Source organism: Sitodiplosis mosellana, unplaced genomic scaffold (genome assembly GCF_009176505.1).
Source record: "Sitodiplosis mosellana isolate CC-2019 unplaced genomic scaffold, AAFC_SMos_1.0 Smas_scaffold_38, whole genome shotgun sequence".
Lineage (NCBI taxonomy): Eukaryota > Metazoa > Arthropoda > Insecta > Diptera > Cecidomyiidae > Sitodiplosis > Sitodiplosis mosellana.
In genome coordinates, this window is record NW_022595280.1 from 2,752,523 (window position 1) to 2,778,418 (window position 25,896).

At 36.9% G+C, this 25,896-nt stretch overlaps 1 protein-coding gene across 7 annotated transcripts in view; it reads left to right on the forward strand.

Moving 5' to 3' along the window:
• LOC129569659 (rho GTPase-activating protein 7) overlaps positions 1–25,896 on the forward strand; it is a 114,120-nt gene that overhangs the window by 84,713 nt on the left and 3,511 nt on the right. For 4 of the 7 annotated variants that reach the window (XM_055448744.1, XM_055448746.1, XM_055448745.1 and 1 more), the window contains exons 8-14: positions 507–549; positions 16,065–16,134; positions 20,175–20,325; positions 23,873–25,020; positions 25,297–25,429; positions 25,509–25,635; positions 25,711–25,823. In XM_055448744.1, coding sequence (XP_055304719.1) covers positions 507–549; positions 16,065–16,134; positions 20,175–20,325; positions 23,873–25,020; positions 25,297–25,429; positions 25,509–25,635; positions 25,711–25,823 — 1,785 coding nt within the window. Of the gene's footprint in view, positions 1–506; positions 550–5,033; positions 5,186–5,551; positions 6,857–16,064; positions 16,135–16,236; positions 19,852–20,174; positions 20,326–23,872; positions 25,021–25,296; positions 25,430–25,508; positions 25,636–25,710; positions 25,824–25,896 lie in introns of those variants that run through there. The other 3 variants (XM_055448748.1, XM_055448750.1, XM_055448751.1) reach the window with 3 other exon arrangements.

The following is a 25,896-nucleotide window of genomic DNA, read 5'->3' on the forward strand; positions in this document are numbered from 1 at the left end:
CTTTACTACGTTGTTGATACTGGTTTCTGTCGCTTTCATCTCCGTACAAAATACATTAAATTTTATGTAATGATCCATTTGTTACCGAAAAAAAATTGAGCGTCAACCCGTTGGATGTTGTTGATATCAGACGGCGATTTAATGAAGTGGTTAAACATTTCCTTTGATTCGTTTCGTCTTGTGGCCGTCAGTCACTGGCGCGAAAAGTAGGCCAATTTAAATAGAATATATCAAATGAAAATAAATACACGCACGGTGAAAAAACAAACAACAACCACAATCGACTCTCTCGGAAATTGAGACAAAACACACAGAGCATGCCTCATCGATTACAAATGCTTTGTTTTTGCTTTTGCTTCGCGGGATGAAAGCGATAGTATTATGACGCGATGTGTTCGCTGCTACGGGCAGCGGTAGCACACTCAATATCCATCCAAATCATATAAAATGATAATAAAAATGGCAGTTATTAAAAATACGGTTCATTTTTCTTGGTTTATTTTTAGAATCTTCGCTATTCTCGTTCACAAAGCGACCGATATTTGGCCGGTAAGTTCATTATTCGCATATGTTTGATTTTTTAGCGTAGCCGCCTTGCTTTCTACTCCTATCTTTCTTTCGGCTCTACAACGCGAGACTATAAACAACACATCTGGCAACGGATGAGCAACGCAATGTACTATGAGCCATAGAAATGTATGACGTTTGCACCCAAAAATCATTTTTTATTGTTGAATACGTCGTATTTATTATGTGGCCGTTTGAAGTTCGGCTTCGACATGAAAATTTGAGAATATTTGGAACATCCGCCCCGTGTGCAAATAAAGTGACTGACAGTCATTCAGTTGTATGTAGCTGCAAATAACTAAAACTGGCTAAGTTGATTGAATTCAAGAATGTTGTATAGAAACAATCACTTTTAGTTATTCTTTCAGCCAGCCGTCTAATTTCGGAACTATAACTAAAGTTGACTACAGTTGAATATTTTGTTCGAGATAATCACTTTTAGTTACTGATAGTCAGCCAAAAAGTCCGAAATTAGACGGCTGGCTAGTCAGTCACAAATTTTTCACACGGGTCTATACATCAAAACGGTGTGTGTGTAGTATGTCATGCCGTGCCCGTTGATGTACAGTTGAAAGAATTTTAATGAATGTGTATTCTGTTGAAATGTAAAATATTTGACCTGATTATTAAAATCGTCGTTTTGGCTACCGCTACGGCTGCCTGCCCAAGTCATTGATGCATGAGGTGTTAATTTTCCGTGAAGTTGTCCACTTAATCAGCAAATTACGTATGTGAACAACGGAATTTGATGAAACACACACAACCCGGCAAATCGATGAATCAAACCGTTGGGAATTCTTGTAATTGAACGTTTCATCTTCTCTACGCGTATATGGCACGAACAGGTGGAATTGTGACTATGTGGAAGATCATTTCCACGAATCACATCCAAAACAAAAACGAAATATTGACATTTATCACAATTCACACGAAAATGCGTAGTATCATCAATTGACGCATTCAATCTATACCATCGCTCTAGATTTGTAATCGAATAACAGTATTGTTGTTCATCGTAATGAACAGCATTTCTCTCCGTCTCTGTCATTCTCCCAACGTCATAAGCATAAATGTAATTGCCCTTAATATGCACAAATCCAATCCGAGTTACTTCGCAGCAGCAGCAGCAACAGTAGCAATGGGATCGCACAATGTGCAAATGCATCATCGCATGAATCATTCAACCGCACCACCATGTGCTTTCCATACCCTCGCAAAAATAAGTATCGATGTGTATTTTTAGTTACATGCTTTTAATTGGCATGGAAATGCTAAACTCCCAACATGGAAATAGCATATACTCTTTGTATTTTATCACGTGGTATGCTCCAATTTGGCATATTTTGTTTCATAGCAAAGCAAAGCAATTTAAATGGTTGTAATGCTCTTATAGCTTCATTCAACGATATTAATTCAAAGTCCTTCCTATTTAAATCCAACTACATTGTTCATAGTCATTCAAATGATGTGACGGAACATTTTGGCTTTTGTTCGAGTGGGAAGATAGTTATACTATTTTTGGAATTGACATTTTACTTAAATGAAACAAAAGCATTTTTAACGGAAATCCCTTTCGATTCATAAGATAAACATAAATATGGTTCAATTTATTTGAAACTGCGTTATATAAATATGTAGATTAACCCCCGCACAGGCACATATTTTCAAACTTTAGTTCAGGCACTTGGTGCCTGGCCAGACCCCTATGCATTTACATGCATTCGTGATGCATGCCATCTCATTTTTAACGGAACTGATAAGAGATAAGTGGTATATATCTTCAGCAAAGTTGTCGAGCAGGTCAAGCACTACAATTTTTTTAAAGACAATATCTTCTTATCTCTTATCAGTTCCGCGAAAAGTGATAAGAAAGAATCGCGTTTTTTCGCGAAACTGATAAAAGATAACGGCTTGGTATCTTCGGTAAAGTTGTAATATTCAAGGTCCCCTACAAATTTTCTGAGGGCAGATATCGCTTATCTCTTATCAGTTACGCAAAATACGCAGATAACCTCAAAAAAGTCGCGAGATAAACGCGTTTTTCCTCATCGTTTTTCACGTAACTGATAAGAGATAAGGGATATGTGTTTTCAGCAAATTTGTAAGGCAGATTGAGTTCTATAATTTTATTCATGCTACATTTCAATATCTCTTATCAGTTACGCGAAAAAACGCGAGTTATCATTTTTTTATCATTCATAATTTTTCGCGAAACTGATAAGAGATAAGGAGATAGTATCTTCACAAAAAGTATAGTACTTGACCTGCTCTACAACTTTGCTGCAGACAGATATCACTTATCTCTTATCAGTACCGTGAATAATGAGAAGGGGAATTTTCGCGATTTTTCGCGTATTCCGCGAAACTGATTAGTGATAAATATATCTGTCTTGAGGAAAATAAACGAGGTTATGTAAGAGAGGCAAAAAACCACATAGAATCATCAAAACACACTTTATTCCATATGTTTTCATACAAAATATATAGGGGTCTGGCCATGTGCCTGTGCGAGGGTTAAATGCAGACGTCTGCAAGGTCAAAAATTCTAGGGGGGGTAAAATGATTTTGCCACAGGGGGGGTGAAAATTTATTAATGGGGGTCTGAAAATTTATAAATGGGTGTCAAAAAAAAATGAAGACCTAAAAAAAAGGTCCTCACTTTTTAAAATCGATTATATCTCACATTTTGGAATCCTAGAGGGGGGTAAAACCGGAATACCACCCCCCCCTTGCACACGTGTGGTTAAATACAATTTCATTAAAAATAGATACTCAGATTGAATAACGACCAAAAGAACTGATGCATCATTTGCTGGCAAAAAAACCACTTATCAATGAATACGTTGGAAAGTTGTCATAATGAACGATAATCATTTCAGTAGAAAGATCGATGCGTTTCCAATTCGCCTTATTAAATTTTCGCAGAAAATGCATTTCTTTTCGTTTCGTTTCGTTTCTTGTCGTTTATATTAAAAGGAATATGTGGACTTTTATCGGTTTAACAGAAGAAAAGAACTCTTCTGTCAGTTTGAGAAAACGAAAATTGACATTCATTTCATCGAATGACATGTCTTTTGATTTCCATCAATAGTTGTTGAACTGCGACACGAGCATGTGGATACATGTTGTGCATTACATTTGTTGGTTGGCATTGGTTGGTAATAATGTCATTTGATTTAATATTGAAAGCTCATAAAAACATCGATGTTCCATTATAACGAAAGCAACAGTTTTAAACAGAACACGCAAAACGGTCGAATAATAGCAAACGAGAGATGGCATATCAGGCGGCTGGCCGTTGCAGAAATAGATTGTGGTAAATGTATACAGCTGTGACGCAAATATTTTATTTTTCCATCAGCTCCACAAGTGAATGCATAATGTCCATGTGTTGATTAGCCATCCAGAAAGGCGCTTATACTGTTCTGATACATTTATATAGAACCAAGAATAGCAAAGGCGCTATACTATCGTATGGCAAACAACACAATTTCCTGCCATCATTAGATGGAAGTGATTTTGAAGTTTTCCCTTCTCATTTCCACCAACAACAATAAAAGACGAACGCTTTCACATTTTCAAAACTATATATTCGTTTGCACACAAATTCTGACCCAATCGAAAACATACACACTCCCACAACCATAATAAGGTTGCTGCTCTCAATTTCTTAAAGTATGAGGGAGATAGAAACACAACGGGAAATAACGGCATTGGATACAATACGATGTGTTGCTCCATCAGAAAGAATCTCACAGTCTGTATATCGTCGTGTGGTTGATTCGCTTTCCGTTGAATTCGATTTTGCTTTCAGTTTCTCGTGTATGGAAAAACTATGTGCGTTCCTTCGGGTTTTTCGATGCAGACAATATACACGTATATAATGGAGACCAAATGAAAAAAACAAAACGAATCGAGTGCTCGCTTGCAGTGTAATATATGGTGGATGCGATGCGCGAGCGTATTTCGTACGAGACAGAGAAGGAGCATTTATTCAGTGCTTGTATCCGAACAGTTTCAGTATTATCATCATTTTCATCATTTTTCCCGTTTACTTTGATGCTTTTCATTGAATTGCCGTTATTTTTGTTGTCTATCCAGCACACTCGTGCACAAACTACACGCGCGCGCACACACTCTTGCACCACTCTGTTGTTGTAGTCGACATATACAACACGGGGGCCCAATGTTTTCTATCCATCGACCGATACACACAACATCTCAAATACACGGAGAGCGTGAGAGCAAGCAACGAGATTGACTCACTCACTCACTCTCTCTCTGTCTCTCTTTTCTCTATCTATCGATAGCTCTACGTGAGCTCTCAGCTCCTAGCTTCTTCGTGTGTTTTAATTGTGCTTTTATCAAAATAAAAAAAAATGGTTTAATATTTAAATTTCAGTAACGTTCAGGGTGTCGAATGAAACGGTTTGGTGTTGTAGCAATAAGCTGACACGCATCGTTCAGATTCAACAGGAAGAAAATAGCATTTAGAGTCAGAGTAACTTATGTGTGTGTGTATATATGAGTGGTGGCAAACGACACAACATCCCTGCAGTTTTTGGTTTCACTTCGAACGGAGTAGTCCGTTTGAACGGAGATTCCGTTATTACCTATGGTACTTTCAGTTTCGGGAATTTACTTTTGCAATTTCATCTTGAGTTTGAGTAGCAACAAAAAAAAAAAATCAAAACAAATCGAGCGAAATTTCTTGTTCTTTTGAAACAGTGTTATGAGTTTTTATTGCTTAACAACAATTAAACGATCATTTTATGATCGCCCAATTATTACGAGACGATTTAAATCATGCTAAAAACGTGGTAAATTTCAGTATTTTCTTTTCTTTTTTATTTGCGTTAATTAGCTTTGCTGTTATTTTCCATTCGCCGGATTGAAATTTTCCGAACCAAGTTTGATTAATGAGAAAACCATTTTCGATCAACGAGATTGTTGAAGAGAGAAAAAACGAAGAAAACGTGTCGGTTTAAATGAGTTTAGTTTTATGATGCCAATCGTTGTTATGGGAATTCCGTTTCGTGGAAAACCGAAGCGTTTGTAATTTTTCGACAGGCAGTCTCACGCTTGATCGGTCAACGTCGATCGTAGTGAGACATCTCAGCCAGCACACACTCACGCTTTTGATATATGCTATGAACAAAAATAACCCATTTCATGTGATGGAATTTACGTTTTGATACGTAAGCATTTGGCTGCCGCGCGCGCTTAATCTCTCACACACGATTACAACATTTTTCTGTCTTAAAATTATGATCTCGTTGATTAATTTATCAAATTGACGTGCGCTTTCATAAAATCTTCGCTTCGCCGAAGAAACAATACGAAATTTTTATTCCACGAACCAAATCCGAAATTTTCGATCTTTTTCCGTCGAAGCTTCAACAAGAGTTTGAAGGAAGAAAATTGGTTCGTGGAATAACGCAATTCTAGAGTGTGCTGTTAACATTTCAACAGCAATGAATATCCAACGAATTACTTGAATTTCATTTTGAATTGTACGAGCCATATATGCAAAAAAATCCACTTGTTTTTGTCTTCATCTTTCATTCACTTTCGATTTCGACGAATAATCGGCTAATCGGCAGATTGTGCGCAGCACATGAAGCCTCCCATTATAAAAAAAATGGATTTCGATTCAAGCGAATAATAAACAAAAAACCAAAATAACTGAATCATAAAAAAACATAACAATAACAAGAGAAAAGGGGAAAAAAGAAAGAAATTTAAGTGCGGGAAAAATTCAAGCGAAAAAAAACACTCAATAACAACAAACAGGTCTCTCTCTCCCATGGCGTCATCATAAAAACAACAACATTTTAATGTTTTCATTTAAATGAACGTATAGTTTAATTTCGGTTGAGTCTCGCCTCGACCGCAAGTTTTGCGATCTCTCAATTGAAACGGTTGGACGGTGAATTTCAGCAAAGCATCCAGAAATTAAATAACTTGGATTCCGTTTTTTTCTTCAATTTGGTCGGCTTTAAATCATTAAAATACACACTTTTAATCTTGCAGAAAACTAGTTAAAATCCAATTAAAAGCGTTAAATTGAAAACAAGTGAACCAATTTTGCATATCAAAGAAGAAACAGAACGAAAACAAAAACACATAGAACAAAACAAAATAAAATAAAATCAAAAAATGGCACGTCGCATGTCGGTTACATTGAAGGAGTACCGATTTTTTCGGAGCTTCTCAACGAAAATCGAAAATTGGCCGATGCGAAAAGCGGAAGCACTGTGGCGTAAAATGCGTGAAAGAAAAATTGCAGGTATGTGCTTTTTGAAACAAGAAAAAATGGTCTATATACAAATCAAAATCACACCGTTCGATTTATGGATGCTGTTAGCATTCGATGTGAAAAGTGCTAAAAGCACATTTATTATGAATCTATCATGGAAATGCAATGGATATATGTGTCAGCAATTGACCAACGTTTGAACACGTAAATGGATATTTTTAAACGAATGGCTTTGGGTGTCAAGTGGCACTCGGCATCAGACACACATGGATTGAAATGAAAAACAGGGATTCATTTATCCGATGATTTAACATAGAAAATCAATAGCAATTATGTTGAGGCCTGTGTGAACATACATATAACATATATGTGGATACAACAATCAATTTACAATTTTTTTTCAACTGTTGCTGCTGCTGTTTTTGTGCTCCTAAAAAGGGCACACATTCCATTCAGTATCAAGTACAGCAATGAAACATGGACGCGCAGTTTGAATGCCATCGATGCCGATTGCCCTTTTCTTTCTCTCACTCTCACTATTTGCGATCGTGTGAGATATGCACCGTTTGAATTGGGTCAGTATGTTGGCGACTTTACCCTTGCTCGTTCATGTTGATTTTGTTGTTTTATGAGTCGCCGACGAATCACTTGCGCTTTAATCAAAATCAAGCACAAATCAAGTGATTGCTTTCCCCAGCACATTCGCAACGTCATCATGAACATGCCATAAATAATGAAGTAGTTTGTCGTTCGGAATGTTATGGATTTTGTAAGCTCAAGCAAGCAGCATTGGCAATGACGGCAACAACAGACACAAAAATATTATTACCAGTGTAGATTCTTCCGTTAATACCCAGAATTCTGCGTTTATTGATAAAATGTGCGCTTTCATTGACCTCTTCGGGCAGTGCTGTCATTTCCTATTCACATCATTCGATTACCGATGAAATCCAGTGATCTGATGAGATTTAATCGCGCAAAGCGATTTTTCTTCATCATTCACTACATTCCATTTGTCCTGTGCGTTGTCACTTCATAATGAAAATTTCATTTGTCACACACTCTACGCACACATTTAGTGAGAAGAGTGAAGAAAAAAAAGTAGAATGTAATGGCACATGCGTTGAACACTTCCTGTCATCTTGGTTCTCGTCTCATTTCGATTCGCATATGAATTTCATTTCTGTGAAATTATTTTTATCATGTATTCGATTCTATTTTGCCATATTTCGACGGAAAACACATTTCACGCTTCTGAACAAAACGAATTTTGTCGTTTGTGGGTCATCACACACACACACTCACACAAACAAATACATCAGTTGGGAAATCTCGGACAAGCAGAGGCCTATCGCATTCTCACACTTTTCTATTTATTCGTCTTTGTTGCGCATTCAGAATGCGCTTCCGTCATACAGTCCTTCTGAAACTGGCGATGCAGTTAACGTTGTCTTTGTTGTTGTTCGTCTTTTTTTCGGGTGGTCAAAATAAGGAAACATATAGACAATCAAATGAAAACTGGACAGCACCCACGACAATCACCTCATTTATCATTCCAACACCACATCTCATTGCACATTTGATTTACTACCCGACTAGCTGTGAATGCAACTCGGTCTCTTTTTTGTTATTTTTGCATCGCCAACCAACAAAAAAGACGATTCGTCATCTCAGGCCTGTCAAAATGAATGTAATTTATGAACACAGCTCAGAAGCCACATATGTTCATTTCACTTGAAAGTAGAGAAAAATGAAAAGCGTATATAAAAGCCAGCCAAATGGTCCATTGTACTATTGGCGAATTTATTGGGAAATTATTTAAATTAAATGGCAAACTGAAAGACATGCACACAAACAGAATTTAAGACAAAACACAATAAAATTGCAATGCTTGTGCGATTCAAATGTTCGCTCTCTCTCTCTCTCTCTCTCTCTCTCTCTCTCTCTCTCTGACACACACTCTCTCTCTCTCCCTCAGTCACTTTCTCCGCTTTGTTCTTGTTCCATGAATGAAATTATGGCCTGTTCAAGTTGATCGTGATCGCTTCATTGGAATAACATTTATGTGTATCTGTTCATTTCAAAGGAAATTAAAATGCTATTTTCTCCCGAATTCATTTAAACATTGGCTTTTCTTTGATTGGCCGTTGTTCCCACTTTCAGATGTTTTGCTTGAATTTCAATATTCTCGGTGTGGAAAATTTTATTCGGATATGTTTCTCGATACTCTGATAATTAAAACCGCAAGTAACCAAGTAACTCAGCATCAGCATCAGCATCATCAGCACCAGTAGAATCGGAGTGGAGAGTGGTGGGCAAAAAAGCAATCTATTGAATTGGAACGCCTTTTCAATCACAGCAAAAACAACACACACACCCAAATGCAGATGTTGCTGTTGCGGGGGATAAGGCAAAACTCATTGCACGTCTGTTTCATTCTAAATTGCAAAATTCAAAACAATCGCATCGCACAATAATCAAGAGGCAAGTTTCCGTTTTCCATTTTCAAATGCACACACACAGAGAGACTCTTCATTTCGCGGTGTTTGAGATAAGCGCACTTATTCATTATTCTCCATTCAACTCACAGATGCATGTAATTCGTGGGAAGGACATCAAGTGAAAAGTCTCAATAAAGCATCTGTATGGGTTCTCTGATATGCGGTCTGTATTTGTTCTTGCTACCGTATCTATCGTCAGTCATCCGAACGCAACATTCAATACATTTCTTGTTCATTTATTGTTCCTTTCACTCTATCGTTATGAAATCACAAATTCGAGTCCGTGCAGTTCTTGGAAGGAGCATACCTATGAGATAAAATTCGAAGAATTTGATTGTACCGTCCAATGGAATGGAATGTGCTATGCTATGGAGAGGCAAAGGAATGCCGTTATCCTCATTTTGGATTCGATTTATTAACCGAGTGGTTGGAAATCTGGGTTTTAATCTTCATTCGTTCAATTCACTTGTTGGTTTTCCATCATTTCGCTTGATGAATTCAAAAAATGCATTGCCGCACCGTGCGCTCGACCACAACTGATGAAAACCGACAATGTTCACGTTCAGGTTACTAGTTATGCTTATCGAAATCATGTGGTGTAATTTCCATTACGAATTCTATTCGCCCCAACCCCCCGGTCGGTTTCACCATTGTACATGTATCGAAATAAACTTGAACTACTTTATTCGACATACACATATACCGCATCACTTAAAATCTAGAGCATCGCATGCTGAATGGTACTTACCACAAGCATTCAACTAACAACATAGATTCATTCATTTTTCCCATATCTCATTTTCTGCCATTAAGGCTTCTGCTATTTTCTCTCCTTTACACATCGCACGGTGTGTGTATGTGATAATTTTGTCAATAAAAAAGATGCCTCACCAAATTAAAACACAACAACTGGCACGATATTCGTGTACAGCATCAACACCATCGACGATATATGTATGTGAAACGATACAGATTTGTTGGTGTCCTTTCGAAGTTTCTATGGAATCATTTTTCCACCATCGTCATCCACATCCACCCGCCCCCCCCCCCCCCCCCCCCAACAACCAATCGCTGAGAATAACTAGATCGTCTGATTTTCCAGTTGACGAAGCTTTGCAAAGGGCAAATAAATTTGTGAGCACAAATAAAACAAAAAGTATTCATCAGGCTTGCCACCTATATTGACACCACACATACTGTGCGCAAGCAATAACAGCGATTCAAGCTCATATGGCTTGTTGTGGATTGATGCTGATGGAGCAGTAGGAGCGAGTTGTTGTAACTCCATCGGGAATTCAAGACATTTTGTAACGTAGTGTAGTTCGTCATTCTATCTCTGTCAATTGCACTACGTTCACCGTGTTTTTACGAATAGTTGATGCTTGTAGTTGTGATTTTGCACGGAAAATATCGCACATTTTCCAAATGTGTGGGCAGTAAATGATTTTGTTAACTGAAACTTTATTGCAATATTGCACGAGATAAATTGCAATGGAAATAATTTCAGCGGAAATATTTGGTTACCATGGATTCTGCTCTGCTTTTGATTAATTTCTCTGCCTCTCATTTAGCCACCGGACTGGCACTACCGAGATGTGTAATGTTACCAACGATGCAAACACATGATTACACTAAACCAACAAGTATTCAAATCAATTTAAATCGATTTACTAAGTCTCGCCTGATTGGTTCTTCATCAAACACACACACACACACACACACACACACACACACACACATGCCGTGAATATGATGTAGAGTAGATTCCAGATTATTATTTATTTATAGAAAAAAACATATCATCGATTTATTTTTTGTTGCTCCACTCGGATGATGAACATACGCAAGATGCTCATAATCATCAGCAAACCGGACTAATCCTTTTTATGTCTGTTTATATTTAGATAGAGCGCCGTTAATCACCACACTCAGCTCATGTGGAAAATGTTTACAAAATTGAATATGCATGCTATATACCACCCATATAATAGTTAATAGCGTTTTGAAAATTTATGCTGACTCCAGGACGGTGTTAAAACATTGAAATCAGCGACACGCTACTGCTTCTTCTTCTTCTTCAAATTTTATCGGAAGCGCGTTACTCACACTCATTCTACATAACAAGAACAATAAAAAAGGCCGATGAATAAAATTGGATTCATTTCGCGCTGCGTAGCTAACGTTTTATTTTATAGCAGGAATATTGATATCGATTTTGAGAATGATATACGAATGAATGAGCTCAAAATATAAATTTATATATATGATTTATTGTGTATAATATGTTTGCATGGAATTTGATCGATTCTGGGTCGAAAAAACATTTTCGATTTAGCAAAATATGTCTAATCTGGTTATTTTAAAAATATAATTTCCCGAATGGAATGCAATGGATTTGATGTGTGTGAAACCTTGAAAATGACGTTTTTGCTGACGTTTCATATCAGAGATATGGTCAATATGGTTTATTTATTGCGGTAAATTTAGTACATTCCTGCACGAGCTGAGCTGTGCTGGTGCTGGTGCTGGTGTGAGAATAAGACGCGGAAAATTGATATTTTGTAAACTTTTGCACGAACACAAATTTACAAGTGGTTTAATTTCAAGCGATATTCAATCGGCCTTTCAAAATTAACTCATTCAATTGGGGATTTCGATCGGTAAACATTCCGAACGAATGCGAGAATAAAAAACTATTCATTTTCGAAAAGGCAACAAACATTATCTCTTTATAAACTCTCTACTTTGATGTTCGGCACACAAATAAAGTCGTCGATGAAACTTAAATCTGCCGTTTTCATATATATGCAAAGTCGAGTTTTGTGCAACTTTGGAAGAAACCAATCCAAAAGCCTTTGACTTTGAACAGCAAAGACGACGTCGACGTCGACGTCGATCGGCTGTAATGCATATTTGATGATGAAGATTCGCCGTTACATTTTGCTATGTCTCAATTTTATTCATTTCACATTTTACACTAACGATGAATTTTCTTTTTTATTCTGTTGTTGCTGTTGTTGTTGATGCAATTTAAAAGCATATTGTTTTCTTGCATCACATCACGAGCCAAAAGATGCTGATTAAAGCCGCTGGTTGAGTGGTTTTTTTTCTGCTGCTTCCTTCTTCATCGTTGGTTGAAAATTTGTGTTGTGTCACGAATTGCCAACAACCAAAACATTTGGCGTGAAATTCTGCTTGCCTTGGTACCGTATAGCATCATCATGCTTATTAAATACGTGTGCTCACTTCGTTCGCATTGTCTCCGCCGTGTTTTTTTCCCTCTCTACTTCATTGCTCTCTTTCATTTAAGTCGATTTTATATGCATTAAAACTAGCTAGTGAATGCTATTTCCATTATTTGAAATTGCTATTGATGGGGAACCATCTCACACAATATGCGAGCGCATAATTTGACTTGAAGCATGCAGGCCAACAACAAATTTTCTCATCGAAAAAAAAGTATGTTACGTAATTTGAGTTAGGGCAATTTTAGTTCGCCGGCCGCAAGCATATCAAGCTCGTTAGTATCGGTTTTGTGTGTGTGTGTGTCGATGCGAGAACGTCCGGAAAGTGGTGTGCCGTTGGAAGACTGAAATTTAAAAAATTCTCAAAATGAAGTTTTTGCGTTTAGATAATGGAATGATTGAATATTCAACGTGGTTTGTTGATTGAGACAAACGTTAATTGCATAAAAGTGCCGCTTTTCTAAAGTTTTCTCAATTCCACAGCTGCGCCAGCAACACACAATGAAACCGAACGATGTTTCCATTTCCGAACGATCGAATGCTAAAAATAAAGCTCGATAATGCTTTAAATTGCCACAACAAACATTGGAATTGGTTTGACAATATTTGTTATTATAACACACTATAAAAACAAGATACCTTCAAACCGTAATTCTCAGCGAAGGAAAAAAAATCTGGGCTTTGACGTAAATTGTTAGTTGTATGTGTTATTTTTACGCACCAACCATGTTGAGATCTCTGGTCAAGAGTGTTTGCATTCTATACACATGTTAATTCGCACTTATAACTGAAAAAACCGACGTTAAAACGCCGCTTGACGCACATAATAATCACTTTTCAGACAAAACAAACATGTTCTACCACAAATGCACGTGTCGGACGGTTCATTACATGCAGCACGACGACGACGACGATAACCGTATCAAAGTGATTCTTCAAGCACCACAAAATTTATTGTTATCACATCGTTGTTTCATTTTTCGTCGTTCAAACCTGTCGTTAATCCTATCGTTTTTCACTTAACCGTGAAAGAAGAAGAAGAAGAAGAAGAAGAAGAAGAAGAAGAACTAAAAAAGAGTGACCGTTGTAATAACATTGTTACAAATTATATAATGGGTGTTAAAGGTGCTCGACACTCGGAGAACGTTGAGGTTCATGATGGCACGGCATGTCACCACTAAAACGAACACAAGACAATGTACAAGCGAATAATTGAGTTTCACGGGGTAATATCGTTTAATGTGAGCTGAATGAAAGAGTCATTATCATGTTGACGGTTCAGAACTCTCGGTGTCCATCTCGAAAAAATGAAGCCATTAGCATCAGAAGTCTTCATCAAAATGCACATAATGAAAAAAAAACCAATCTAACCATGGTCATGGTGTGTGAACGATGTTTTCGAGTGAAATTGAAAAGCGATTACGACAAACGAGCTCTCGACTCCACATTCTGATACGCATATTAAAAGTGCGATGCGTGACTGAAGGAAAAATGAAGAGATGAAGGAAGTGCTTGCAAACATACACGTATGATGCTGGAAATATAAAGAATCCGCCTGGGTGGAATGATGAAACCCATCAAATTCACAGCATGTGAGCGAAGATGACATAGACAACGTTTTTGACACGCTAATTGTTCGACGGAGTTCCGAATTGCCAAAAATTTCACCACTTTCCAAATGTGCGACGCCAGTGCCACGGTCTTTTTAGCGCACACACGCACACAATAGGTCGAGTTAAAAAGCAATTTAAGTCAAGCTTAAATCGACTGCATTTTGGTCACGTTGTCCGAACCGACGCAACTCTTCCGCGACACCATCAGTTCAACATAATTTTTGTTTTATGAATATTAAAATGACAAAAAATTTCATAGCAACTGCCGGCCATTGTTCAACCATATTACATTCTTGCACGATTTATTCCGAATCTGTTTTTATGAGTGTATTAATCTACCAAAAAAAAAATCACATTTGATTCACCCAAAACATGGTTAATGCCGTTTTTTATTCGCTGAATGATGACAAAATTGCAATTCGACTGACTATAAACTGTACGATTTTATTCAATTTATTTGACAATCGGTACCTCGTTGACTTTAATTGTTATAAATTTGTGTTTCGTATTTTTGTTGGGAGTTTTACTCATCATCTGTTGGCATTGTTACGCGACCGCATTTCATTCGAAGTAGCATTTCAAGTCCATAAAATCCAATGTGTATAATCATTTCGTGCATTGTGGTGCGGGAGACTGGGTGAAATTAAATGTATTCCATTTCCGCGAAAATTTCACTTTGAATTGTAATTTTTTGGCAAGAGAGACAAAACGACGGAAACGTGCTTTTAAATGGAGATATTTCGAAATTACACTCACTTTTATTACGACTCTGCTTTTTTTTGGCGAAGGGAATGGAAATGGTACCAAATTCGCATGTACCGTGGAACACTTAAACTAATGTCTACAATGTAATAAAATGATGTGACTGAATGACGATGATCCCACTCAAAATCTCGGTAAAACACAAATCCACGAACTGGAGAATTCATCATTCGCCGCTCGGATGTGGATTGTGTGTGTGTGTGAGTGTGTTGGCAGGCAAATCAAATCAATTGAAACATTTCTCAGAACATTGTGGCAACCAAAAGTGCATGATTATCCAAAGAACGCTCCCCTAAAAACCGATTGATAGTATCACGTCAGAGTTCAAATGTCAACCGTTACGTTGGCGGCGATAAAGTCCATTATATTACATTCAAATTGAAAATTTTACAGTTCTGCGTACGTACGTTTGACGTGACAGAGAGAAAGAGAGAGAGAGAGAGAGAGAGAGAGAGAGAGAGAGAGAGAAAGAGTGAGTGTGTGTGTGTGTGTGTCTCTGCTTGATGGCACACACAAAAACCATTGTGTGGAAATATATATCACAAATGTAAATTGACTCAAACTCTCAAGTTGAAATAGCATCTTGTGCTCTCTCTCTCTCGGCACTCTTACTTTGATCGGGATTCACAGCAACATTGCAAACATATTCACGAATCCCGCGCGCTAATGCCGGGTATCTCGGTATTGACGTCATTCGCCCTGACTAAATAGCATCGCACGCTCTCTCTTTCTCGGTCGTTAAACTACAAAGAGAAAAATATAGTATGTAACGCACATCTAAAATGCAAGACTTACGTTGTTTAGACCCGTAAATACACGTGTACTTTTGCCACTTTCGTACAAAGACCGTAGTAGAGACGACTACACGTATAGTAGATATTTACAGATTTTTGTTGAAGCATTTGATTGGCGTACGGCATCGTTTGAAATTAGTTTGATGTGATTCCCATTCCGATTTCATGGAAATGGCTATTTTCATTGTTGCAAATATTCAAAGTCTCTCCCGAAAGAAAGATGGGAAAAGAAATTTTATATGATTAACTTATTCGAATGCTATATACGTTATTTCTTGTTAATAAATTCATTTTTCATGTTCTTCTTTTGTTTTTTTCTACAGAAATCGAAGCAATTGAAGCGTGCAAATGGCTGAGAGCGGCTGGATTTCCCCAGTATGCATGCTTATTTGAAGTTAAGTACTCTAATAAGTATTTAAATTGGGTTCTAAATAGTTATTTTTAAAATAATTTTACATCCCCGATACACTCGATCTACAATTACTAAAGTGTTCTGGTACCTCATACTTCAATTCTATTGCTTAAAAGTCTAGTAGTAGTTATAACTACTAAATAAATTTGAAAAGAACATTGTACGAGCAATACGGAGCACACCACGTCGAAGATTCCTCCCCAGATCTCGAAAATATATTCCGTTTCTATGGGTTACAGTTCGACTTAGTGCTTTTGTTTTTTTTTTAAATCACTGACATTAAAACTAGTCGACTTCACCAACTACTGGATTAGATATACACGAAATTGGGATTATCTATATATTTAGTTAACGGTCCATTATGTCGAAGCATATCGGGGCCCAACCGAAAACCAAATGAAGTGCAAAATAAAAAAATGTCAACAGATTTTTTTCCGGAATATGCCAAAAATACATGGTGTGAGGCAGACATAAGTTTTGGACGCAACTGTGTAACAGAAAATGTGAATGAAACTGAATGGGTTCTGATGTGCTATTCTCTATTAATCAAACATTCGTATTGATTTATTAAACATATGCCATTTTTTAAGCTTGACTGAATTTTTTAAACGGTAAAGTTACAGTGTGTCTCAGTGTGAGTTGTGATTCGATTATGGCCCATCGGGGGCATTGATTGATCCGATCCGAAGATTTATCATTGTAACGCATTAAGTTCATACATATAAACATATATGTACATCACGCTCGTGATTTTCTCTCTCCCCGATGGCTACTCTTGGGAATTTTGCACAACAGTATACCAAGATGGACCTCAACAGTGTTTTCTTTGCGCCATCAGATGACACAAACTTTTTCATGAATCATTAGTCATCAAATGATGATGTTCGTTTGAATATTATGCAAATGACTTTCTTTTTTTCTTCACCTGGCTACGGAAGACATTCGAAACGGTACACATTTAATGGGACTGGTTTTACAACGCATTGCATACAGAAATTGTGACACGACGCAATTTGCGGTTCTTTGTTTACATGTTCGGAAATTCGTGGGTGGTGGCAAGAATAAAATCCACGGCCATATATAGCGATAAATTGAATGAGTTGATAATTCTTAGTTGATAATTGATGTGCGAAATTCGTACATGAGCATTTTTTTTGTTCGTCTTCTGTGAACGAGAAATTTTATGTGCATAACACAATGAATTCATAATTTTGGTGGGTGTGAAGAGAGTGAAAACACATCTGGTTTATTTTTAATGCTCTGAGATTACATTAAAATTGTGTGTGTATTTTGTTGAGGTTTATTCATGTCGTGAATCGCGACATTTTTCAATATTTGCGCTCGAAGAACAAAAAACACACATCACTTCCAACTCCACGGCGACGAATTAAGTGCGCTTTTGATAGTGAGTTATCAAGACAAAATAAGCGAAAGATAAAACCATATGTCAAGCGCAGCAGTATGGATCGTAAATTTCTCTCCCTCAATTTACTGAATAAAATGACTCATTGTGTACACCAAATGTTTGTGTGCACGCGTTCGGTTTTTTTTTCGTCGTCTTTTGCACTTTAGCAAAATTGAATGCATTGCGTTTAGTCTTAGAGAATCTAGTATTTCAAACAGAGCATTAGCCATTGCCATATTCTTTTCGAGCCATAGCTAGTCAGTTCCGTTTGCATCACACATACGCCATCATTGGTGTACTTAATTCGCGCGCATGAAATTGATATCTGGACACACACACACACTCTCTCTCTCTCACACACTGGTCTCTCTGTGTGCATGTGTGTGTTTATTAAGATTTTAGCACAATACGTATTTGTTTTGTCTGAGTGAGTTCATTAACACTATGCGACCATATATCAGTCTTTGCCAACGATTTAATTCTGATTCGAATAAGTGCACTCGGATCGAGATTTAGAATGGAATAACCTTCGTTGTCTCGATGAACAAACAAACACACAGAGAAAGATGACCTGAAATGGTATTGCATATAGTTGAGTGACGCGCTGTCACATCTATCAATTATAGTTGCTCTAGAAACTCATAGAACACATCGATGACATTCGCCTCAAACACACAAAACCGCCGATTATATGGGATGGTTGTTTCTTGCAAGGGTACTAAAAGTAGCGATATTTGTGTAAGCATTCAATTTAAAATGACTTTGCATATTTGCTTTGTGATAAAATAATCAAATGAGTAAATACAAAAAAAAAAACCCAAAACACGCTCACTCGCTCGCGTTAAGACCAAATACGAATGCGGATTCATTTGTGCACTAAATCTTCGACAGTGATCATATCACGCGCGATTTTCCGTGCACTTCGCAACGATTTACAAACATCATCTTATTATAGATATACCTGCTCTGTGATAGAGAGCGATTAAGCAATAAACGAAACGAAACGAAACGAATCGATTTTGAGTGAGCAGAAATCGCGGTACAAAGTGAATCACGGCTTTTTGTAAATACATAATAAAACGTCGTCGTTTGATTTTTTTTTCTCGCTTGCGTTGCTGTTCCTCTTTTCGCGGCACATTTCGCTATTTGAATAGCATTGAGTGAGCGCGCGTTAGCACGCTCACAGTTACCTCATATTGAATTAGCTCGCAATTTATATAGAGAAAAAAAAACGCACACACTTTTCTGCGAATCGGCGGTGCTGAGCGAAATGAGCCACACACAGTAAAAGTGAAATGAAAGATTAAAAGCAATCGAGCTACTACTGCTCAGAGGTCCACAAAACGGTCGTCATTCGTTGGTCGACTACTCAGTTGTGCGGTTCGAATTGGCGCGCTCTATTCGCAACACTCGGTTTCAACTGTTGTACACACAGAATAAAAAAGAAATTTTGTTTATTAATTTGTGGTTATTATAGTCCGAAACTACCGCCTTTCAACCTCTTCACGAAATTAAAATTTAAAACGTTTTTTTTTCTTCGTTTCGTGTTGCGTGCATTTCAAGTGGAGTCAATAAATGTAAAAGCCCCCTTTTTTAGAGTGTGTCATTAAAATTTCGTTTGCATTGTACACATTTTTTTTTATGTAACAATATAATAATGAAATGAAAATGGCTTTTACATAATTGTTGTTTGTAATCGAGTGTAATCGAATGTGTGTATATCTGCTGCTGCATGCAACAGTTGAAGAGAATATAATCGATTTTGACTTTAATACAATTTGATATTGTTCATGTGAATGAGAAAAAGTAGAAACAGTTCAATACAAAAGCTAATGGCAATTAAAGCATCGAACACAAAAACCTACGGAGATTCAATAATAATAAAACTACACAGATAGAGAGAGAAAAAAACACCAGAAACGAACGGTTCTTTTGTTGGCTCGTGCTCATGGAATATAATTCAATTTTGTTGTTACTGGTTTTTCCAACTTTAATTAAATAACCCGACTCGTTCGTTCATTGGACACAAGAGACAGAGCGACAAGTTGATGAAATTAAAAAAAAAATTAAAACTGTAAACGGTCGTTTGTGTTTTATGTAAATGTGTGAGTTCCTTCACGCTTCTACGGCCTGAAGTGAACTGGAAAACGAAATAAAAGGATACAGAAAGAAAAACACCTCGTTCATTGTGGGTGGATTGTCCTTTGTCTGTTCATTGTTAATAAAATGAATAAATTGATTGATAGATGCAACAACAAGCCCACTGACTATCAACAGCATTCATCGAAAATGGGTAGGATTTTTTTTGTTAGGCCTAGAGAACACTACGTCTTTTCTTTTGTTGTACTAAGCTCACCATTTTTTGGATGATTAATCCTGTTTGTCTGAAAACCACAAGCAAATCATGTGATTCAAACGAAAATATTTACGTTTTCCAATGTATTTTCATCTATTCATCTAGTAAACAATATTTATTTTGAAAATTTGTTCAATTCCGAATCGGAATTCAATGAAAATATTATTCTAACGAAAATACGCTCGTTGATCATCTGAAATTGGAATTTTAATATTTACATTGCAATCGAATTAATGGATTCTTCATTCGTTTCTACTTACAGATTTACAATTTCCGATCGATCTCAGCAATGTGGCCAAAGATCATCCATTCCTGGAAAATGACCCCCTGCAGTCACTCTATCGACGTTTGGTCGCCTTAAATCGTTGTGCAACCATGCGATTGGACAGCGCTCACAAGCATGGTTCAAATGTAAGTACTAAATATTAGGAATTGGAATGCATAACGCATATGCAAATTGTCTAGAAAAAACACAGACGAAAAATGGAGCAAAATCAGAGGAATAAATCGATCGTTTCGCATAAATCTATTAGCAAAATGAAATTGAGTTTTTAATAACTTAAAAGCAACCCCAATTTCAAATCGAACTTATTCACTTTTCAATGAGTTCAAACGTATTAAATTCCATTTCCGAAAAGTCCTCATTTCCAATCCTGCAAACAGAGCGAAAACCACTTTTTTTATGACGGAAGCCAAAGCTTAAAATAGAAGCTTAAATGAATTATTTTTCATTTTTTTCCGTTTGGTAAAAATAAATTTGCATTGGCCTACAAATCAGAAATTTTTGACGAGCCATTTGTCTTAATTAATTGGCCGTACATCAGCCAATTTAGTCCTTTGTTCTTTGTTGTGAGTGTGTGGGTGGGTAGACCGTGTGTCCCGTTTCTTTTGGAAATATATGCACATATTTAGACCACCAATTAGCTGGCGGTTGTTGCTGTTGTTGTATATGTTAACTAATAAATCCGTTAAACTCAATAACGTCTGAATGGGATCGGAACGAACGGATGAAAATGAATGGGCACAGCTTGGTATACACACTTCACTCCACCAATCCATTTTGGATTATATAAGACTTTTTCCCAGAGGCATAATAGTTTCAAGTTTTGTTTGCGCAAATTCAAAATTTATTTGCTTTTGAGCTGTGAATATTAATTGGGACTCCGATTTATATAGCATTTTGCAAAGTTTATGAATTCAGAGAATTTAGTCATAACTTACACGGAAACCGAATCTAATTCGGAATTAAATGAGCATGCCAAAATAAACTTAAGCTCAATACATGCATCCGTATGTATTGGAAATGAACATCTGTTCGTTATCAATTTAATGAAGTGTTCGAACAATAATTTATGTCTCATCGTTCCGTCTACTCGACATGTTTCCATTGCATTCGAGATATTGTTGGGCTCAATAACGAGTATGTGTGCTGTAGTGCACTCGGTACTGAGATTGAACTATGACCGTTTGTGCATCTTTGCATCCATGTGGAGAAAATCTCTTGAATCAAATTCGATGTTTGCTGTTGGAGCTGCCCTGACTGAGTGTGAGTGTGATTGAAGTCATGTAGTCTTTGTAAAAATAAAGATAAAAAAACCTGCCTTTGTTTTTCACGTCAAATTCTCCAATTTTAAATGAATGCGACCGTTTGTTTGCGCTCTGGTTCTCGCTGTCGGTCGGTCGGTCGCTCACTTCGATTCGCATATTTTCAATCAAGATAGTGCGTAATTCATTCTAAAGGCAGTCGATTTTTCTTTTCTCTCTTTACATTCAAAAGTGAATCGTGAGCGAAAATTCTTGTTACTTTTACAATGTAAAGTACTTGAAATAGCAAAACGACGATGGTCAATCGAAAGAGCAATCATAAACAAAAAAAGTACACACATACCAAACACTTGGCTGCACTTGGCCACTCTCTCTCTCTCTCTCTCTCTCTCTCTCTCTCTGCATGGATTCTCCATGCTTCGCTGAAAATACTACAAACGATGAACAATCAACATAATTGTGTATTGTCAATAAAATACTGATGCTTATTTTTAGAAATATTTGTGCACACGCTTATAATCTCATGGAAAATTTGTGTCAAAACATTCTGCAGCGCCGTCGATTTATGACGACAAAATTCAGTACTAATCGGTGTTATTATGCAGTATTTCGCAATTTGTCGAAATCACTTCCAGCTATTTACAGGTGATTTCGCCGTCACTAATCGACGGCGTTGCAGAGAGTCTACTTTCTCGATAATAATCGTGTGTATTTGTGACTTTCTCGAAGCTAGCGAGATCACTCGAATTGGAGCTCAACGCCATAAACTTTGCACTCGTTTTCCCTCCTCCTTCTCCTTCTTAATTAAGTGATAAAAATATTGAGCAGATTAGTGAACCCTTGCCATTAACCAAAGCTATTTAGCCATTTTTAACTGGTACTATTAAATGATTCATTTGGCCGCGAATAGCGAGAATGCTTTTTCAAGCGTTTAACCTATCGAAATTCGAAAATCGGGGTGAAGAATAAATAGAATCGATTTCCTATTTTTGAGCAAATGTGAAATTGCGTACGGCCAAGCAGGCACAGCACAAACTATGTATTACTCGATATTACGCACGTAGATGCCCCAATCATGCCACACTACTAACGAATTTCAACGTATGTAAACAAATGAAATTGCACGAAGCAAATGGCAAATGGCAAAATATGGAACAAGGTTTCTCTCAATTTATCCCGAAATAACGATATTCCCAGGCAAAAACAATCTCAAGACCGTTCGATATTTTTTTCATCATCACGAACACGCACATACGGTTTAGACTGTATCATTGAATTTGGCTCATTTAATTTTAATCCTCAAATTTCGAAAATGATCCGAAAAATATTCAAAATGATCAGAAATGCTCTTTTCAAAATTGATCAGAAAAAAAACTACAATAAACAGAATTATATTTAAAAATATCCGAAATCGTTTCATAAACGGATCAGAAAAAAAGAGGTTTTTCTGATCATATTAGGTTTTTTTCTGATCAAATTAATAAAAAAAAGTTTCTGATCATTTTGAATATTTTTCTGATCATTTTTGATATTTTTCTGGTAATTTTCCATATGTTCGGATCATAATTTATTAATCCATTGAATTTCCGCGTATATGAAAATGATATCATTTCAATTTTATTCAAATGAATGTGTGTTTGATTTTTCAGCACTTTCAAAAACTAATAAACTCAACAGGCTCCCGGTGCCGTTTGTACATCGCGCACATTCAACCCGTTTGCAATTATTTGTACATTATTTATCATACAATTCTGCATACAAATTAGAAATTTTGTGCCAATCCCCAGTTCAAATAATAGTGAGTAAACTGAGAGCTTCTCACTTCGAATTAAATGAAAATGTGCACTCGAACATTTGTAAATTTCATGGAAAAAAAGAAACTCTTCGTTGATAACGTAGTACTCACTCTACAATGAAGAGGGGAAATATAGAGTCTGTATTTAAACCCATAGAAGTGCACACAAGTGTTCTTCGAATTATATCATACACCAAATTCGGTTTCTAATCGAATTTACATAATACTGTGAATTGAAAATACAACTTTTGACACATTATTTTAGACATGTGTTTAGCGATTATACGACAAACGTTTTCATCTAGCACGTTTAACCAAATTACATTCTTCTGTTGCTTTGGTTACACTGGTATTGCGTAGATCGTACACCGCATGTATGCCATAAACCATTACAATGTTTGCGGTTGACAACACATGTCACATTGTATTCTAAAAACAAACTCATAATTACTTCCTCAAATTGTAATACCGAAATTCAATTTTAGGTGACAAAGTGTGGAAGACCCGCCTTACATGCATATGCAATGTGTAAATGCGAGTGTTTTTCGATTGTTTAATTATTTCATTCTACACAATAAATGTCATTTCAATTTTTTTTTCTTTTTTTTTCATTTGCAGAACAAAGAGGAGTCAGAGGATGATGAGTATGCGTTGAGTGAGAATTGGACGTTCCAACAGACGAATCGTCGATGGTCACGCGTTGGTGAAATGGATATGCAAAAACCCATTGATAAATTGAACAGTGCATTGAATACATCACGGGAATCAAGTCCAGAGAATAATGACACAAATGATGAGCAGTTGGGTTTTTCAACGCTTCCGTTGGGCGTTACATTTTCGCAATCGCAAACCGATGATCAGGAGATTCCGGTACGTTTGCGCCGAACGGGTAGTGAACGTTTGAAGGATGGTGCCAAAGCATTCTTGCGCCGAGTCGAATCGATCAAATCCAGGCGACGAAAGCGACAAAATCGCGATGGAATTGTAATCAGTGGACCACAAACATTGGACTTATCACAGATTAATCCAAAAATCAATGATATGAAAACGGTTAACATCATTACGATGTCAACACCGCCATCACCCGTTCCAAGCAGCCCGTACACAACCATTTTGACTAATAATAAACTGGCAGCCACACTCAATAATAACGATTTGAAAGTGAATTCAAATGATGATTCGTCAACGGAAAAACTCAGTGCAAATCACTTGAGTCCACGTCATTTCAACGCCACCTTAGCACCAACTACATATATTCACACGCATCACAGCCAGTCGAATCGAACCAGCCCATTGCATTTCTTTACAAACAATCCCGGATTGACCAAGGATTTGAAGGGATCTGGCGACGATTCGTCGTCATATTGCAGTGATGCCAGCCAAGAATCGAGCGGTGGTGGTGGTGGTGGTGGCGGTGGCATGAGCACAATACCAAAGAAAAGACCCTCACGCACAAGACGCTTTTTACAAAAAGGCAGCAAAGTCGAAGACATTGGCGCTCTATCGGATTCAGAATGCCATCAAATGTTTACGAGACAGAGAAATCGAATTTTCCACGATGGCAACCAATTGACAGTGAACAGCAACAATAACAGCATTGACAATTCCATTGAAACAAAACCGTCGAAATTCTCACGAGGCGGTTCACTTAATCTGGGCAAAGAGTCACAGAAATTCAAAGAATCATTCAAAAGCAGAAGCTTTAGATCGCGCAGCTCAGCACGGGTTAAACCAGACGGAGAATTTGATCATAAATTCAGAACAAGGTTCGTTTTTCTTTCTGCTTCGTTCTTTTGGGAAATCTATTTTTACATTTTTTTTTTCGCGGAGATAACATATGGATCAATCAATCATTCGGGATTTATTTTGACGTTTTTATTTTCATCTTTTTTTTTCGTTTAAAGTTTTTCGCAATAATTTTTATCTTTTGAGAAATGATGAATTTTTATTGCGAGTTTATTACATTTTTTCGCCGTATCCATTATTCATTCGAAATAAAATTATAAATTTTTCGAATTTTTGGATTTCGTTTTGAATAATAGAAGCTCTGTGGTGCGATGGCATAGTTTCCAAAATGGTGAACGACCAGAATGGTGCAAAGTAATTATCAAAACACCCGATTTCAAGCAAGAATCCGGAACGATATTGGCTTCAATGTCTTGCGGTCAATTACAAGTGAGTTAAACTGGCAATATGAACATTTCTTGTGTTTGAACGAACAGAAACTCAATATGATTTCGTTTGAAAACTTTAGGTTGTGCGTAAATTAGCTCTAGTCACATTAACGGGATATATGGAACGATACTGTCCATCACATCGTTCGGGCTGGAATTGGGAGTTACCAAAGTTTATTAAAAAGATTAAAACGCCTGACTATAAAGGTGAGTGGAACATGAGAAATTCACTTGAATTGGTTTCTGATAGGTTTGGTTGTTCTTTTTCGTCTCCTCCTTTAGACAAAAGAGTATTCGGTGTTCCATTGGTGCTATTTTTGCAAAGGACTGGACAAACATTGCCGACAGCTATACAAACTGCATTCAAATGGTTGAAATTGAATGCATTGGATCAAGTATGTGTAGATATTTTCCTTTCTCGATATTCTCATAAACTAGATACGATTACCAAACGATTTGAAATTGCCT